Raw genomic sequence first — 18,509 nt, forward strand, 5'->3', positions numbered from 1 at the left:
CACAGCTCCTTACTCTGACACCTTTGCTTAGCCTTCCCAACATTAACAGTCCCATTGCTCTCTCTGGCTCTGCTGTCACCATCTCTGGGCCCTACTGCTCCAGTTTCCTCTCCCCCAACATCTGTCCTTGCCTTTTCCTGTCTACTCACCACAGGGAAGCCAGCGGGATCTGTCTTCAATATGTAGGACTTTATCGTGATGCTTATCCTAGCAGAAACAAATATAGAACTTCATTTCTTGATTTAAAGCCTGTAATTTTTTTCACAGCTCACCTGGATCTATATAGACCAGGCTGACTTCTAACTCAGGGATCTGCCTGCCTCTATTCTTCAAATGCTGGGATTAAAGGCATTGGCTACCATGCACCACAAGTCCATAAACTTTACTGTGGCCCACCAAGCTTTGTAATACCCTCCACCCTGCCCCATCCCCACCCCTGCATTGTTCTCTCCACTCCAGCCAAAATACTCTTTCTTGCCTAGTGTATCATGTTTCCCTCTCCCTGGCGACCTTCGCGCATGCTTCCTGCTTTGACTTGAATAATGTCTACTCATTTGTCAGAGTTCATTTCAAACCTCCTGTCGTTCCCCCAACCCACCCTCAGCTTTGTCAGGTACTAATTTGCCATAACAGTGGTTTCAGAGTTAACTGTGAACCACTTAGTGCCCTATCTCCCTCTGAATAGGGACCACATACCTTGCTCATCACTGGAGAAGAGGCGCCTTGAGCTGAATTTAGCATAGGACAGGTACCCCAAATATGTAACGCACACTTAGTCACCAATAGATGCTCAGCTCCTTGTGGGTATCAAAGAGTTTTCTGTGCCTGCGAAACAGTGTAGTGCGCTGTCCAGATCGCCTGTCACTAAAGATGACATTCCAGCTGCTAGCCATGTTAGTGTCCACAAAAAGCCTTTAGCTGTCAGCTGCTCCAGATAAGGAGCCTTCTTGGCTCCTGTCCCACCTCTTGCCAGGAGACACTAATCAGTGATTGGCAAGACCGCAGTGTAAGGGTCTGCTATCTCAGAGACTCTACAGGGTGAACCCGAAAGCAGTCTCCCCTAAACCTGCTGCACTGCAAGAGTCCAAACCGCTGCAGACTCAGGCTCCTTTGCCTTCTCTGACCTCTCCGTCTTAAGCTAAAGTTTGTACACATCGTTCAGCTATCCAGGAGTTTCCCATCATTTTTCTATTATAGTTCAGGACTCTCGATTCTATACTATGTGTATTATTCCCGTGAAGAAGCAGGATCAGAGTAGTGAGCGATCTGCCTTAGGCCAACCAAGCATTATCTAGGAGCTAATCTCACACAGATTTTCCCCCTTTCTCTCCCTGTTAAGTCGCTGTATCCTGAGCATGAGCAACCAAATTCATACAAGCGAATTTTGGTCTCAGACTCAAGAAAACGGGATCCTTGGATCTCGAGCCGACCGGCGCCGAACATCTGGGGAAACTGAGGTCCAGAGCCAGGACTCCATGCCTGCAGAGGCGACTGCGAAGGGGGCGCGTCCTGGCCCGTGGGCCGCCTCCTTCCGGGCCCGCCACGCCGGGGTCTCCCCTCCCTGTCTTTTCCCTCGCCAAGCCGCCACCTCGGAAGCGAGTCATGGTTGCGACCGTGGCGGCGGCGTGGCTGCTCCTATGGGCCGCGGCCTGCGTGCAATCCGAGCAAGACTTCTACGACTTCAAGGCAGTCAACATCCGGGGCAAGCTGGTGTCGCTGGAGAAATACCGCGGCTCGGTGAGTGACGGCGTCCTGCGGGCCCGACTCGGCGGGGGCAGGGCTCGATGGGTGCACCCAGCCTGGGCTCTTCGAGGGGGATGCTCCCCTCGGGTACATCACAGCTCGGGGATGCTCCCGTTGGGCACCACCCCGGGGATCCCAGCCCCGCGATCCGTCCATCCGGCGCCCCCAGGCCCTTGCCCACTCAGGCCCGCGGCTACGTGGCACAGCCCAGGAACCACAACGCGCTGTCTGCGCTCTCCGGGGCGCAAGATCTCGCCCTGAAAGAGAATGCCCTCCGCCTCTGCTTTGCCTCTTCTAAGAGTAAAAGTAACCCTAGCTTTTGACCCCCCCCCCCCCCAGTCTGACTTTTGCGCCTGGAACAGTGAGAGGGTTGACAAATAAAAGTGCAGGGTAGGGAGTGACCATCTAAGATGGACCTTTGCTTGGATCTTAGAATGCACACTGAGAACGAAGGCCTGGGCACAGGACCACACAACAGTAGAAAGCAACCAACTCCCATCCCTTTGGTCCTCTCAAGCCCCACCCCTTAGAGGGCAGTTATGATGGAGCTATTAGCCATCCAGCAGGACAGGCCCCTCCTTACTAGACTGAGGGAGTGTATCAGGATTGGGTCTTAAAAAAAAAAAAAAAGATTTGAGCAATGAGCAAGACAAGGAGAGCTGGCCAAGTCCAGACGCAAGCAAAACTGCACGGGGGCAAAACCGCACGGGGGGGGGGGAGTGGGGGAAAAGTGGGGGGGGGCAGCAGGACCAGGGCTTTCAACAGGAGTACCTGAAGGATACAAACCCCCAGGCTAATGGTAGTAGACGGGACTGATGGGACCAGGGAGAACCCAGAGGGACTTTGAACTACAAGTTCAGAGACCCAGTGCTATGCTGTTTGTGACAAAGAATCCTCTCAAGGTGTTGCAGGCCTTTAATCCCCAGCCCTACACTAGGGAGGAAAAGACAAGCTGGCCCATGGTTTCAAGGGCAACTTGGTGTCCTCTTAGGGAGTTCCAGCCAGGGATACTATCTCGGAAAAATAATAATAATTAATTTTTAAAAAATCTGTCAAAGTCTTCTGCCTCTTGAGATGGAATGGGAGACCCTGATGTGAAGATGTATGATGTTGGACATTAACGGGCCTGGGAGCCCATCATGCAGGCTTGGACGAATCACAGAAGAAAGGCTGTCAGTGTGCTTTTCTTGGGAGCAGGGCCGTCTTTAAGGACAAAACTGTTTTCAATCGCCTTGACATTCTCGATTATACTGGGAGTCCTTGCTCTGACCGGTGTGAGTTTCAAAATGAGGGGACACTGTGGAAGCACTTGGTGAGCTATTGTAGGTCTCGTCGGTGACCTCATCCAGGATCAAAGAGTTGCAAAGAGCAGGGTCCATTCCTGTCAGGCCTCCCCTCCCCTCTAACACGGCTGGACATAGTCCCCAGATACACCACCCGAACAGCTCCCCCAGTCATTAATTCATTGTTTATTATTTGGCACCTACTGTATACTAGCTAGAAACCCAAGCCCTGAAGATAAATAGTGATGGGCAAAACAAGTTGATGTTTTAATCAAGCTGATAGGGAGGAAAGACAATAAAGAAGACACTGAAAACTGAGTCAGGCAATCCCAACAGCTATAGGAGATTAAAAAAAAAATAGGCGATATTTTTCAGCTCCTGATAGGAATAGTGTGTAGAGTTAGCCTGGAACAGTGATACATACTTTTAATCCCAGCACTTGGGTGGCAGAAGCAGGCAGATAGCTGTAAGTTCAAAGTCGGTCTGGTCAATATAGCCAGTTCTAGGCCAGCCAAGGCTATGTTAGGCAATGAGATCCTGTCTCAAAAAAAAAATTAAAATAAATAAAAAAGGTAACGTTAGAGGGCCAGTAGGATTGCCCAGTGGGAGTGTCGAGGACCTGAGTTCAATTCTCAGGACTTATATGGTAAAAGGAGAGAGCCACTTCCTGGAAGTTACTCTCTGAACTCCGAACAGACATACTGTGGTGTGCAGGATCATCCCGCCCCCGGTTTGTTTTGGTTGTTTGAAGAGGGGTAGCGTTAGAATTTGAACCTCAGCAGTACAACTCAAGAGTCTCTGCCCTTAATCACTAAGCTCAGAAAAAGAACCTGGGAGCAGTCAGTCCAGGGCGGCTGGTTGACCTGAGCTGGGCCGTTGCCTGGGGTATACCTTCATTTGTTCGTTAACAAACATTTGCCCACTCCTACTACATGCCTGACACTGAGTGACAGTCATAGATGTCACGGATGACGTCACTGAGTCCATGGCTGGGCATGAATGTTGAGGTCGTCACTTGGCGGTGTGCTTACTTCCTGGGTGGAATGTGTGAGTGAGAGAAGGGGGTGGGTAATGTGTTTTATTGGCTTGCTTCTCTGTACACATCTGAGTCTATTTCTATGCATGTGTGTGCACATGTGTGGATAAGCTTTTTGGTTTCCTGGATGGAATGAGAAGCAAGATGCTCCCCTTCACAAAGCCTAGGGAGACACACATGATATAGGCTAAAAAGAAGCATCTTAAAGTGCACTCAATAAAGGCCCAGCAGGAAAGAAGGTAGGAGAGCCTTACCTGGAGAAGAGAATTTAGAGTCCCGACTTCTTACCACCCCAGACAGAGTGTGCCGTGGGTCAGATCAGCTCACTGATTCTCAGCAGGGGGTTTTCAGAAAGATTTCTTTTTAATGTTAGCTGGGTGATGGCGTACACCTTTAATCTCAGAACTCAGGAGTTAGAGGCAGGCGGATCTTTGTGAGTTTGAGGCCAACTTAGTCTACAGAACTAATTCTAGGATAGCCAGGGCTACACAAAGAAACCCTGTCTCAAAAATTAAAAAAAAAGGTTTTTTCTTTGTTATTACAGTGTGTGTGTGTGTGTGTGTGTGTTTATGTGTGCTTGCTTTTGTTACATTGTGTGTGTGTGTTTATGTGTGCTTGCTGTTGTTACATTGTGTGTGTGTGTTCATGTGTGCTTGCTGTTATTACATTGTGTGTGTGTGTGTTTGTGTGTGCTTGCCTTTCATGGTGTCCAGGTGGGGGCCAGAGAACAACTTAGGGGAATCATTTCTTTCCTTCTACTTTGTGGGGCCCTGGGATTGAACTCAGATTGTCAAGTGTGGCAGCAAATGACTATCTCTCCAGTTTGTTTTGGTTTTTTGTTTTGTTTTGAGATGCGGTGTCACATTGTGCAGTAGCTGGCCTGGAACTTGCTAAGTAGACCAGGCTGCCCTTGAACTCCTGAAGGTTCACTTGTTTTTGTCTCTGCCACCTAAGTGCAGGGATTAAAGGCATGTGGCATTTTGTTTTTCATTGAAGAGACGGTCGTACTGTGTGGTTTAGGCTTGTCTCCAGTTTATAATTCTACTGCCTTAGTGTCCTTAGAGCTGGGATTACAGGTATGTGCCACAAACCCCACTGGGAAACGTTTTTGGTGGTCAAGCCTAGACATCGAGTGTGTACGAGCTAGGATGATGCCAAATATTCTGCGATAAACAGGACACTCCCCGCAACGAAGACCTGTAATTTCAGAACTGCTGAATTTGAGGAGTCTGTCTAGTGTGTTCCAGACTGACCCTGGGAAGTGGTCAGTAGCCAGGTGACATTATCCCAGCTTGTCTCAAAAGCAGCCACGGAGTTAGGGGGCCCAGGCAAAGGAGTGTAATCTTTCAGGAACACATAGCTAGAAGCTGGGAATGTGGCATTGGTGCCAAAATTCTAATTACATTATAACTCAGTTCCAGCAGCTAGCTAGCGCTGTATTTATTGCCTAAAGTCTTTAATAAAATTAGGGCTCAGTAATCAAAGTATTTGTTTGCTGGAAAGGAGGAGATAAAAAGGACTGTCCTGGGGGTCGTTCTGTCTGTGTACTCATGTACTGGCAGTCCCAACCTGGGGAGGGTACAGGGAGGCTCTTTTGCTTCCTTTTCCTTTAGAGACTTCTGGGAAAGAGCCCGCCTGAATTCCTGGAAGTACCCAGCTGACAGAACCAAATTGAACCCACGTGTGCCTTTCTCCTCCCCAGCATCGCCTACTGATACGTAGTCTCTGTGTGCATGCCTGTCTGTGAATGTACTATATGTACTTGTGGATTTGTGTACTTCTAGCTAATGTAGGTTTGCATCATAGAGCATGTGCCTATTAATTTAGGTGAACTGTGTGCTTACAGTCACAGATACTCATGTATGTGTGTACATGTGTATAGGCCCCCCACATGCTTGATTTCATATGTGGGTGTATTTTGTGGGAACATTATACACATATTTACATATGTTCATAGCATTCTTGCACGTGTGATGTAGGCATATCAGAGTAGACACAGGTGCATGCCTCCTCACTGGATTGTGTATGGTTCTGAGCCTTCTTCTGTTTTGTTTCTACCACGCAGGTTTCTCTGGTGGTGAACGTAGCCAGCGAATGTGGCTTCACAGACCAGAACTACCGAGCCCTGCAGCAGCTGCAGCGGGACCTGGGTCCCTACCATTTTAACGTGCTCGCCTTCCCTTGCAACCAGTTTGGCCAACAGGAACCAGACACCGACAGGGAGATTGAGAACTTTGCCCGCCGTACCTACAGTGTTTCTTTCCCCATGTTTAGCAAGATCGCAGTCACGGGCACCGGTGCTCACCCTGCCTTCAAATACCTGACCCGTGAGTCCTGTCTCTTCTCCCTGTCACCTTCCCTCCCTGGCTATCACCATGACTCCCTGGGCAACAGAAGACTGAGAATAGAGAAACTAAGGCACAGCCATGAGATGCCACACACCTGGAGAAGGGTGACCAAGATTACTGAAAGTCTCTTGTTCTGACTTAAAGTCTATACATAAACAGGGAAACCTCTCCAAAAGAATCAGCTTGATTGCCATGCCTGGAATACCAGTGACAGGCTCGAGGCATGGGCTGTGAATGAAATCACCAAGCACAGAAAGGCAGTAGAGTTTGTTAGGTACCCTGTGGTCTAACTGCAGCAGACCAGACAGTACAGAAGCTGTGCAGAGATGGTCTAAGGGGAGGGGGTTTTTCTGTGCATGGAGAGGGAGGCTCTGGGGACAGTCAGACAGTGTTTCAGTGTCACTGCGCTGTTTAGGTCTTACTCGGTGGGACATCTGCTCAGGGCTGTCTCCCTGGAAGGGTAGGCAGATATCACGTTATTTGGTTGAGGAATAAGTTTTACAGCATAGGTTATCTCTTCTTGGGACTGACTATCTATGTGAGAGGCAGGTTTGGCTCACCAAGGGTCCAACATTGAATGTTCTAAGCTTGCTTATTAAAAACTGGGATGCTCCCAGCAGTGGTGGCACACACCTTTAATCTCAGCACTTGGGGGCAGAGGTAGGTGGGTCTCTGTGAGTTCTGCCAGCCTGGTCTACAAAGCGAGTTCCAGGACAGCTAGCACTGTCACACAGAAAAACCCTATCTCAGGGAAATAAATAAATAAAAAGTGGGATTCTGAGATTCCAGAGGTGACTCCAAGGTTAAGAACACTGGCTGCTCTTCCAGAATCAAACCCAGGTTTGAGTCCTGGTGCCCACATGGCAGCTCACAACCCTCTGCAACTCCAGCCCCAGAGAATCCAATACCCTCTTCTGGCCTCCTCGGGCATTGTACACATATCATGTACAGACAGACATACATGCAAGCAAAACACCTATATACATTAAAAATAGAAGAAGGAGAAAAGAAAAGAAAAGAAAAGAAAAGATAATCCCAAATGCCTGTCTCAGCTGCAGCCCCTGTGAACTTTGGAATCTGGAGAGCTTTGTGTATTTGTTAAAGTCATCCTTTTCTCCCCCTCCTGTGTGTTTTGTTAGTGTTCTCCCAGTTCCCACGATTGTAGATCAATCTGGCCTTGCATTAGAAGCACCTGGAAAGTTCTCATAATTGTACAAGCCTGAACCCTACTCTATCAGAGCCCGGGAATTTTTCCGAAGGCCCCACTTCCTGACAGTGATTTGGATTCAGCCAATACAAGGACTAACCTTTAGAAGCCATTAAGGCTTAATTGGAAGCGGGGAGTTGTGGTGTAGGCCTACACGTAGGAGTTAGAAGCTAGTAGGATACGGCTTTCCAGATCCTCAGCCATGTAGCAAGATGAAGATAGCCTGGTTACATGGAATCCTGTCTGGAAGCAGAACAGCCTTCGAGAACAGGGTGCAACTGTTTGGGGTAATTAGGAGAGGATGACTGGTGGGTTGTACTGTATCGTGTACTTCCCAGCATCCTCTCTCAATCCGGATCCCCCAACTGGAATCTACGGAGAGCTTTTGGAAAGTGCTGGGAGCTGGGGCTTGTTCTCAGTGCCGCTAATTTAAGTGGTCTGGGTGGGGCCTGGTGCGAGATAGACCGATAGTGGGATCCAGGAATTGGGCACGGGGAGGCACACTGTTTGTTCTTCTGCTTCCTTTTTCTTTAGAGACTTCTGGGAAGGAGCCCACCTGGAACTTCTGGAAGTACCTAGTGGCCCCAGACGGAAAGGTGGTGGGGGCTTGGGATCCAACCGTGCCCGTGCAGGAGATCAAGCCGCGGATCACAGAGCTGGTGGCAAAGCTCATTCTTCAGAGACGAGCAGAGTTGTGACCCGGTTCTCTCTTCCCCACCATTCCTGTCCCTCAGCAATTTCAAGTGGTGCTTCACAGGAAGAAAGCCTGGGCTTCTCATCCCTTTGGTCACATAAAGGAAGAAGTCTAAGACTTGGATGATTTGAATCCAAGAGCAAAGAATAGGAACGCCTGGCCAATGAGAGGTCTTAACAGCCAATCAGCAGCCACTAGGCCGATAGCCAAAAGAAACATGGCAGGCTATGAGAAACCATGTAGAAGGGTATGAAGCAATCATCCCCTAGCCAGACTTGTGTAAAGGGAGCCAAGTCTTCCCTCACAGGAAGGCTGTGAGGATTAGCATCTAATACCTGTGAACGTGCCTGGGGCAGTGTTAGCCAAAGATGAAGCATTCAACACATGCTTCTGCCTATAAACAAAACAGCACTTGTGATAATAAAACTTGAACTCAACACGGATTTCTAGCCAAAGGAAATCTAGGCCAAACGTGTTTGTTGTCTTTGTCTTCTGTTCTTGTGTGTATTATTTTATTTAATTACAAAAGATGCCAGTTCTTGGAGTGGAGTGGGAGAAGGGCTCGGAGTTCAAACACTTGCAAGACTCTGGACTCCGTTCTCAGAAAGAAAGGCCTGGAAAGAGAGAGAGCAGCTAATAAAAACCCAAACCAAGGAACGGAGTTAAACCAAACAAGGCTCAGCAGTTAAGAGCACTGGCTGCTCTTTCAGAGGACCCCCGTTTAATTCTCAGCACCCACATGTCAGCTCACAACTGTCTGTAACTGCAGCTGGAGGAGATAAGACTCTATCACACAGACATGCATGCAGGCGAAACACCAGTGCACACAACTGAAAGTAAATAATTCATTTTAAAAAACAATACTGATTAATATAAAATAAAAGTAAACATTAAAGGCTTCCAGCCCTTTTAATTTTTTTCAGTCAAGCTAAGCTTTAATGCTCCTAAAAATGTTACAATCAAACATACATTACAATAAAAATAACAAGTGAAAGATATTGTAAGTTTAAGTGTGAGCCGTCCCCCGTAGGCTCTGTACCTGAGCCTTTGGGTCCCAGATAGTGGCACAGTTTTGGTTGCCGGTGGGCGGGTTATGAAACCCATTATATATGGGGCAGATGTATGGCAATAGGGGCAGGTCTTCAACCAGGGTTCTAGCTGGACCTCAGGCTCTTCTTCCAGACTGCTCTGGTAGCAGGACCCCAGCCATCACACACACTGTGGCCAGGAATCAATCCCACCACTGTGCCTTCTAGGTTATGACAGACTGATATTCCCCAAAACTGTGAGCCAGGAGAAATGTTTTCTCCCTTGAATTGCATTGGCCAGATCATAGCCAGGAGAAAAGAATGAAGACAGAAATCGCAGACTCCAGTCGCTAGTCAGGACTCCAAGTGTGACAGCTCCTTTGGGTGGTATGTTCTCAGGGACCACAGCTGGGGCCAGACTAGGACAAGGCCTTATTTCCCTGTCAAGCTGCACCTAGGGGTTTTCAGAATTTATTTATTTTTAGGCAATGTCTCTCTATGCAGCCCTGACTATCCTGGAGTTTTCTGTATAGACCAAGCTGGCCTCAAACTCACAGAGATCCACCTTCCAAGTGCTGGGATTAAAGGCCTGCGCCACCACACTTGCCTCTAAGAACTTTTAATAAGCAAAGTGGAGTCACCATTTAAGGTTTGCTTTTCTTCTCTTATCCCCAATGCAGGAGAAATTTAACTGTTTAATCCACAGGTTTGTGGACATTGCAATACCTATAGAACACAAAATCTTTTGTGGAAATCTGGGGCTTGCTGATTAAGCCAGCTTGCAGGCCAGTGGCCCTGGGGATCCTCCTGCCTTTGCCTCCCATGGTTCATGCCTGATTTTCTATGCTGGAGACCAAACTCAAGACTTCACGTACTTTATCAACTGAGCCATTTCCCTAGCCCCATTTTGATCCATTTAGAAATATTATCTTCTTGTGTAGCCCCAGTTGGCCTTGGACTTATAACCCCCACCTCATAGTCCCTAGCACTAACTCCCCGAATACCGTATAAAAATGCCTGCAGCTTTGATAAACCAAGTTTTTAAATTATTATTTCTTATTTTGTTTTTGCAAAATTTAGAGTGATAACACAGTTCCTCCTTTTGTCTTTTGAGGAAGAGAATTAGGGGTGTGATGTGCTGAAGACCTGTGTTGGGGTGTGATGTGTTGAAGGCCTGTGTTAGGGTGTGATGTGCTGAAGACCTGTGTCAGGGTGTGATGTGTTGAAGGCCTGTGTTAGGGTGTGATGTGTTGAAGGCCTGTGTTAGGGGTGTGATGTGTTGAAGGCCTGTGTCAGGGTGTGATGTGTTGAAGGCCTGTGTTAGGGTGTGATGTGTTGAAGGCCTGTGTCAGGGTGTGATGTGTTGAAGGCCTGTGTTAGGGTATGATGTGCTGAAGACCTGTGTCAGGGTGTGATGTGTTGAAGGCCTGTGTTAGGGGTGTGATGTGTTGAAGGCCTGTGTTAGGGTATGGTATGTGTTAGACTGTTATGCTGTAGCGATAAATTGGTGTAAAGAATGGAACATACCTTGTCTCAGGAGCCTCACAGTTGGGCACAAGTGAAGTATGAGGGGTTGTTCTGTCCTACCCAGTCCCACAGTCATTCAGGTCCAAATAAACACACAGAGGCTTATATTAATTATAAACTGTTTGACCTATTATTCAGGCTTATTACTAACTACCTCTTTCAACTGAAATTAATCCATAATTCTGATCTATGCTTAGTCATGTGTTTTGGTACCTTTTCTCAGTAAGACATTCTCATCTTGCTTCCTCTGCTTCTGGATGATGACTGACTCTCTGCCTTTCCTCTTCCCTGAATTCTCCTAGTCTGGTTGCCCCCTATACTTCCTGCCTGGCTACTGGCCAACCAGCATTTTATTAAACCAATATGAGTGACAAATCTTTACAGTGTACAGGATCATTATCCTACAGGAAGGGGTTAAAGTTTATTCTGTTTGTTTGAGTTTTGTTGCTTATGCATTTTTGCCTTCTCAAAGAAGAGACAGTTTGCATTATGGAAGGTTTGTACTCATGGCTTTGATTAAAAGGCCCTGGGGCTAGTGCTCAATTTAACCATTCTACTAGGACTGAAGGTGTTCTAAAGAAAGACACCATGTCGTTCCCTTTGCCTCTCAGACTACTGTAACAATGAACTCTAAGAAATTGAAATTCTCTCCCAGCTCATGTTAGTAGAGAGATAAGATGGGGACCCTCAGCCAGAGGGGAGCCGGTCCCCCAAAAGAGATGTCACACTGTATGACACTTGTCAGACCACCTTGCAGGAGACTAGTGCCCAGGCAATGATGGGGCAGTGATGGGTGGGACCACTCCTTTCCCAGAACTCTTCGGTTCTATATACATCTTGCTTTCTATTCAAACCTAAATCTTGCATCAGATTCTGAATGCTAACTTGGGGAAGGGTCACTGGGCTTTGTTCCTTTTCCCAATGTGGCCATATTGGATATATATACGGACACCAAAGATTAAAAAATAAATCATTTCCTCAAAAGTAGTGAGTCCCACTGATGATTCTACACTTCTCATAGGACATGTATTTCTTTTTTTTTCTTTTTTTTTTCTTTTTATTTTTTCTGTTTTTTAGAGACAGGGTTTCTCTGTGGTTTTGGAGCCTGTCCTGGAACTAGCTCTTGTAGACCAGGCTGGTCTCGAACTCACAGAGATCCGCCTGCCTCTGCCTCCCGAGTGCTGGGATTAAAGGCGTGCGCCACCACCGCCCAGCTCAGGACATGTATTTCTATAGACTTTACTAACTTCCGGTTGGCTCTAGTTCCTTCTAACACACATGAAACTCTTCTTAAGAAAATGACATTTTAAATCTTAATCAGCTCTCACCTTAGCCATTAATTAGCCATTATCTGCCAATATCTACATTTTTCAATTAAATCCCTTGACTATCAGTTAACACTTGAGTAACTGATATATGATCATCTACTAATGGTTTAATTATCTCCTGACACTGGCTTATCATCTAGATTCATATTCATTAGGCTGTATTACATGACATTTCAGTTACATGCTCAGCCTTAATTATTAATCAATAGCTTAGTAACTTGCTTTTAACGTATTACTGATACTTTAGTTATCTGCCGTTAATTTAGAGTACAGTAGTCCTCCCTATTCATAGGGACAGTTGGGGACACATGGGAAGAGAGAAAGAACCCCTTCATTTAAGCCTTGGCTGAAGCCTCTAGGCAGCTGACAATTTGGAACACCCGCACAATCACACTTGTTTAAGGTTTTACTTCTTCCCAGCTAGAAACCTACACTTTTCTGGGCATCTCACCAGAAACTTTAAAGGAAAAGGGGATGTCCTAACCTCTTTGTGTCACCCCTAGTGGCTCCTACTTTTATTTTAAAGGATTGTAATCTATCCAGGCCATCCCAGAGTCCCCCTCTAAATTCCACTTATGAAATAGAGAAAGACTGGGGGATGGCAAAGCTGATAAAGACTCTTGGTGACCTTGGTGACAAGCCCCGCCGCGTCGGCTCAATCCCAGAAAGTGGAAAGAGAGAAATGACCTCCACAGGCAGTCTTCTGCCCATGTGCTGTGGCACATGCTTGAGTGTATGCCTGCACACATCAACATACACAGACAGAGGTACAACTCTTTTTTTCCTTTTTCTTTTTTTCTCTTTCTTTCTTTTCTTTTCTTTTCTTTTCTTTTTTTCTGAGACAGGTTCTCACTATACAGTCCTAGCTGGCATGGAACTCAGTGTTTAGACCAGACTGGCCACAAACTCACAGAGTTCCTTCCTGAGTGCTGGGATTAAAGAGTTGTGCAACTTGCCCGGCAGTGGAGGCACACGCCTTTAGTCCCAGCACGTGGGAAGCAGAGGCAGCAGGCAAATCTGTGGAGGTCAGCCTGGTCTACAGAACAAGCTTCAGGACAGCCAGAGCTACACAGAGAAACCCTGTCTTGGGGGTGGGGGGGGGGAGAAAGAGAGAGAGAGAGAGAGAGAGAGAGAGAGAGAGAGAGAGAAAGAAACTTGAGAGCCCTGAAGATGGTATATGTCACTAATGCCAGGACACCTAATTGCTGCTCTCCCTTGAGAATGCCAGGCTCATGTGGGTAGGTCTTAGTCTTCTCCTAAGCACCTCTTTCTCTTAGCCTTTATACTTAAAATCTGTACCTAAATATCTTTAATAAATCTGGCTTCATACAGGCTAGTCCTGGAGTTCTTTTCTGGGTTAAAGCCAAGGATCTGATTTTACCCGAATCAAGGTCCCCAAAAGGTTTTGGGAAATTCTCAGGCTGCTTCTAGTAACAGTGTGGAGTTATTATCTCTAGGTTCCTGCCACCACTGTCACTAAAGACCACGGTGGATTCCTGAAACTGCAGATCGTACCAACCCCTGAAGACTCTGTTTTTTCTACACACACCTGAGAAAAGGCATAATTGAGCACAGTAAGAGAGTAACAGCAGTAGCTACTGATAAACCATCGTAACAGGCTATAATAGAAGCATTGTCTCATTCTCTCCCCCCCCCATCATTAGGTAAATAGAACATATAGTATGAACACACTAGTCACATTTGCTCCACACCTGGGAGAGAAGGAACCAGGATTCCCTTGTGTAATCACAACAGCAATTTAAAAATTATGACTCCGACTTTTATCCCAGCACTCAGAAGAAGGTAGTTGTAGATGGGAATCTATGTGAGCTTGGGGCCAGCCTTGATAACCAGAACAAGTTCCAGGACCACCAGGGTTCCATAGTGAGACTGTCCCAGAAGAAAAAAAGTTACGAATAGGTTAATTCTGGAATTTTTCATTCATATTTTCAGACCATCGATAACCGAAGTTTTGGAACAGGCAGCTGCAGATAAGGGCACTACTGTAGATTATCTGCCACGGATTCTGGTTAGTAGGTTTTAGGGTGAGGGGCCATTGGTGGCTGCAGCCTTTGTCTTTGGTTGAACCTCCCTTGCAACTCCAGATGGTTTCCTTGACGCATCAATGCATCCTGTGGTCCAGGCTCATCACCACCTGTGATTTTGTCCTTGGGTTGGACAGATGGACGATGAAGAGAGGGAGAATGGACAGTCAGGGCACTCCCTGGAGATTGATAGTTAGAGGTGATGGTCACACATCAACGAAGGTTTTTTTGGTCTCTGCTTAAGCGGTAGACTCTTGCTGTGTTCTTAGGGCGCATCAGTGGACAAAGCAGGCACCTTTCCAGCTGTGCAGGATTCACAGGACAGTGGGAAAGACAAACAATTACACCGATTATTTCATTATTACAATTAGGATAAGCACCAAGAGCAGGGAGTCGTGTGTGTGTGTGTGTGTGTGTGTGTGTGTGTGTGTGTGTATAAGTGTTGTCACTTGGCCCGTTCTGGCGTACAGAGAACACCTCCCTGAAAAATGACTTTACGTCTGAGAACTCTAATTTTCCAAAGAACTAGAGGTTAAGGTATGGAAGTCCTAAGTGGATGGAGCATCTTGGGCGAATGCCCTTAGGAGGAAAGATGCTGGCTTTACTGGAGCCAGTAGTACTGCCTGCAGCCGAGTGATAAGAGCCTGGCAAGGTAGCCAGCCAGGCCAGGAAGGACTGTGATCTAAGTGAGCTGATATGAGTCAGCACGGCAGAGCCTGTCTTCCACAAGAGTCTTTTTCCAAACCCTGAAAGGAAACTGTGGGGCAGAGGAAGAGATCGCGGGTAGAAGGCTGCTCTGGGGACTTCGTGGAGCACAGGTAATCCTGGGAACACCGGAAGAAGGAACATCCACCAGGGTCAACCTAGGCATTGCTAGAGGGGACTATTAAAGACCGAATCCTACACATCACACCTTTCCTGGGTCCTGCTGAAGTGGTTATTAAACGGGACATGGTCCAAAGGCCACATTTTAAGGCCAACTGTCCAGGGTATAACAAAACAAGTAAAAACAGCAGGCAAGTTTCCGCTCTTCCCCACAGCTCCACAGCGCCTGTGTTTGGGCTTCATGTGCTGTTTCTATGACTTTATGACAGCACACATTTGCCTGCTCTAAGAGGGACCTAGAGGGGGAGAGGTCGTCTACTCATCCTTTGCTCTGCTGTAACTTCATCAAGGGTCCAGCCTGATGACATCTCTGGGATACTGCTATGAACTGCACGGCCCAAGATGGCTGTCCATCTCAACCATATTCCTCCTATGCTGTGCTTTATCACACAAAATTCAGTCACCTGGCTACGCTCAGCTCTCTAGAACACAAGATGTTTATCCTGTGTGATCACCCAGTGAAAACTGGGGATTTAAACAAGGCAGATGGCACATGCCTGTAGTTTCCAGTACTTGGGAGGTGCAAGTAGGAGGATCAGGGGTCCCCTCAGCCTGGGACACATTAGAACAGAGGAACAGAAAGAAGGAAGAAAGGAGCAGGGCGATGGTGGCACACGCCTTTAATCCCAGCACTCGGGAGGCAGAGGCAGGCAGATCTCTGTGAGTTCGAGACCAGCCTGGTCTACAAGAGCTAGTTCCAGGACAGGCTCTAAAGCCAAAGAGAAACCCTGACTCGAAAAACCAAAAAAAAAAAAAAAAAAAAAAAAAAGGAAGGAAGGAGAGAGAAGAAGAAGAAGTAAAAGAAAAAAGCAAGGATTTCATTAACGCAGAGGGGAGAACAGACGTTGAGGGGGCAGGGACAGAAGTCATCTGTACCTCAAACCTTAACATCCTTCAGATCTCCTCCCCTTTTCTGCCTGCTGCTTCCTGCTTTTATTTGAGACTGTTCACTGTTGGAGCAGCAGCTAAATCTGTATCCCAACCAGAGGCAGAAGCCGAAGAAGAGGATTAAGATGGAAGGATTAAGGGAGACGTGGGAATTCGTCATCCCTGGAACTCATCTCCTTGGTCTCAACGACTCCTCCAATCCATCTTTCCTACTGCAAGGCGAATGGCATTCTAGGAAGCACAAGCAGAGCACCCATCTGCTCCCCTGCACTGTGACCCAGATGGCCTGCTGGGCTCTTTCCCAACTTCTTTCCATTGCCCAAGAGGAAATTCTTCTCCTTCTTGCCTCAACATAGCTTTGTCTTATCTCTCAGGGACGCCCGAGCACAGCAAACAGCTGACTCACAGCAGGTGTTCAAAATACACTGGGGTTGGGGGACAAGACGGTTCCGCAGATAAAAGTGCTTACCACCAAAGATGGTGACTTGAAGTCTATCTGGGACCCACAGTGGAAGCACGGAGCCAACTCTAACCATGGCATGCATGAATCCTCCTCACACACACAATATAAATATATGAAATTTAAAAGTTTATAAGTGCAGTCCCACACACACACTCCCATGGGGTATGGTGGCTCATGCCTGGAGTCCTAGCATTCAGAAGGCTGAGGGAAGATACTTTCTTTGAATTCAAGGCTGCTTGGGTTATGTAAGTCCTAGGCCAGCCTAGGCAACAAAGTGTCTCAAAACCAAAAAGCAAAGAGCATTTGTTTGACCAACTGCCCTTGCTATTATCCATTACAAATGTCCTTGTACCAGCTAGGTTTCCCTGAGACTTGGATGTCCCAGAGAAGGGTTGAGGGCTCTCAGGCACAGGAAAAACTGTTGTCAAAGCCCCTTTCCTCTTAGAACCTTAGACCCTAAGTATTCTCTGGATCTAAGAGCAACTGCCTAGCGTGTGCAAGCCCTGGCTTCGATCCTCGACATCACAAGAAAACAAGCAAAAAAGAACCTGAGTAGTCTCCTCTTGCCCGTGAGCACTTGAGATGGCTCACCTTTCTCCAGAGGAAGTCTCAGAAACACAAAAGACCTAGTATTAGTGTGACATTACATTATGTGTAACATTAAAATGCATTCATAGGAGCCGGGTTGTGATCCCAGCACTTGGGAGGCAGAGGCAGGCAGATCTCTGCGAGTTCCACGTCTGCCTGATCTACAGAGTGAGTTCCAGAACAGCCAGGGTGGTTACACAGAGAAACCTTGTCTCAGGGAAAAAAAAAGTATTCATACTAGTACTCAGGAGGCAGAGGCAGGAGAATTTCTGAGTCTGAGCCAGCCAGGTATACACAGTGAACTCTAGCGTATTTGCAGAGGAGCAAACTAACTTACACTGAGCCCTCTCTCCAGCCCTGGAAGCATTTTTCCCAGTGTTCACACGCCTGTGTCTCATTCTTATGAGGCAAAATCAAAACCACAGGAAGTCAAGTGCCAAGGAGCAATTAGAATCTGTGCCGGTGTGATCTCAAAGACCTTGCTTTCCCTCCTGTCCTCAGCTTCCTAGGTACTGGTGACACTCCAGCAGAGTCAGAGCGGGCAGAAGACTGGAGACACTGATCTCAAGAGAAGGTCAGCTGGGAGGAAGTTACAGAAGTGACTGCACCCGTCCTTGTTTGTATAGTGGTGAGAAATAAATAAAAATAAGTGACTGCACCCGGGCTGAGAAGGAATCAAACAAAAGGGCTTCATAACATGGAAAATGCATCACTCAAGGCTGGACCAGAGAAGGAGAGAGAAACATACAGGACATTCAGGACACAGTCCAGTTCCTGGGACTCCCTCCTGGGTCCTCCTGGAAGGTCCCTCCCTAAGCCTTACTATCTCTCTATATAAATGCCTACTGGGCTGGGGAAAACGACTTGGCACTGAAGGGTGCCCACTGCTCTGTGGAAGACCCAAGTTCGTGTCCAGTACCCACACCAGGCTGCTCACAACTGCTTACAATTCCAGCTCCCATGGCTCCAACAACCTCTTCTGGCCTCTGATGGCTACTTTCCAAGGTCAGACTAGCTGACTCAGACGGGGGTCCCGTAGGAGAAAAGGAGCATTTGCAGAACACCCAGGATTAGAGGTAGGAGATGGCTCGGCAGTTAAGAGCATGCTCTCGACTCCTCTGCTCTTCCGGAGGACCCCGGTTTGAATGCACCCACGTAGCGTCTCACAACCATCTGGAACTCCAGCTCTAGGGGAACCCAGTTCCCTCTCTGGCCTCTGCTGGCACCAGCTATGCAAGTGGTACACAGACATACGTGCTTGCAAAACAACCATGTGTTTTAATCTAATTTAAAACATTTAAAAGAAAGAAAACTTGGGGCTCATCAACAAATTTTGTTATAAAGATGGCTGGCTGATTATGATGACACTGAGTGACACTTCGGGGCTTGATTGAGAGGAGCACAGTGGGAATCTACAGAGGCATAAACTCCACATAGCTGGTACCA

The 18,509-nt window shown here is 47.3% G+C and overlaps 1 protein-coding gene across 1 annotated transcript; it reads left to right on the forward strand.

Moving 5' to 3' along the window:
• The first annotated feature begins 1,424 nt into the window (after positions 1 to 1,424).
• Positions 1,425 to 8,853, forward strand: Gpx7 (glutathione peroxidase 7). Its single transcript, XM_041652583.1, has 3 exons — positions 1,425 to 1,737; positions 6,128 to 6,389; positions 8,152 to 8,853. Exons 1-3 carry the CDS (start codon positions 1,603 to 1,605, stop codon positions 8,313 to 8,315), a joined length of 561 nt encoding a protein of 186 aa, XP_041508517.1. The 5' UTR covers positions 1,425 to 1,602; the 3' UTR covers positions 8,316 to 8,853.
• Positions 8,854 to 18,509: the final 9,656 nt, after the last annotated feature.

This window comes from Microtus oregoni, unplaced genomic scaffold, assembly GCF_018167655.1.
Source record: "Microtus oregoni isolate MIOR12 unplaced genomic scaffold, Mior012 000005F_ref0000423, whole genome shotgun sequence".
Classification (NCBI taxonomy): Eukaryota; Metazoa; Chordata; class Mammalia; order Rodentia; family Cricetidae; genus Microtus; species Microtus oregoni.

Bases quoted from the DNA above. Each gene is read 5' to 3' on its own strand.
- Gpx7 (XM_041652583.1), top strand. From the start codon at position 1,603: ATGGTTGCGACCGTGGCGGCGGCGTGGCTGCTCCTATGGGCCGCGGCC. The intron at 1,738-6,127 runs GTGAGTGACGGC...TCTACCACGCAG, and splicing joins TGGAGAAATACCGCGGCTCG to GTTTCTCTGGTGGTGAACGT. The intron at 6,390-8,151 runs GTGAGTCCTGTC...CTTTTTCTTTAG, and splicing joins TGCCTTCAAATACCTGACCC to AGACTTCTGGGAAGGAGCCC.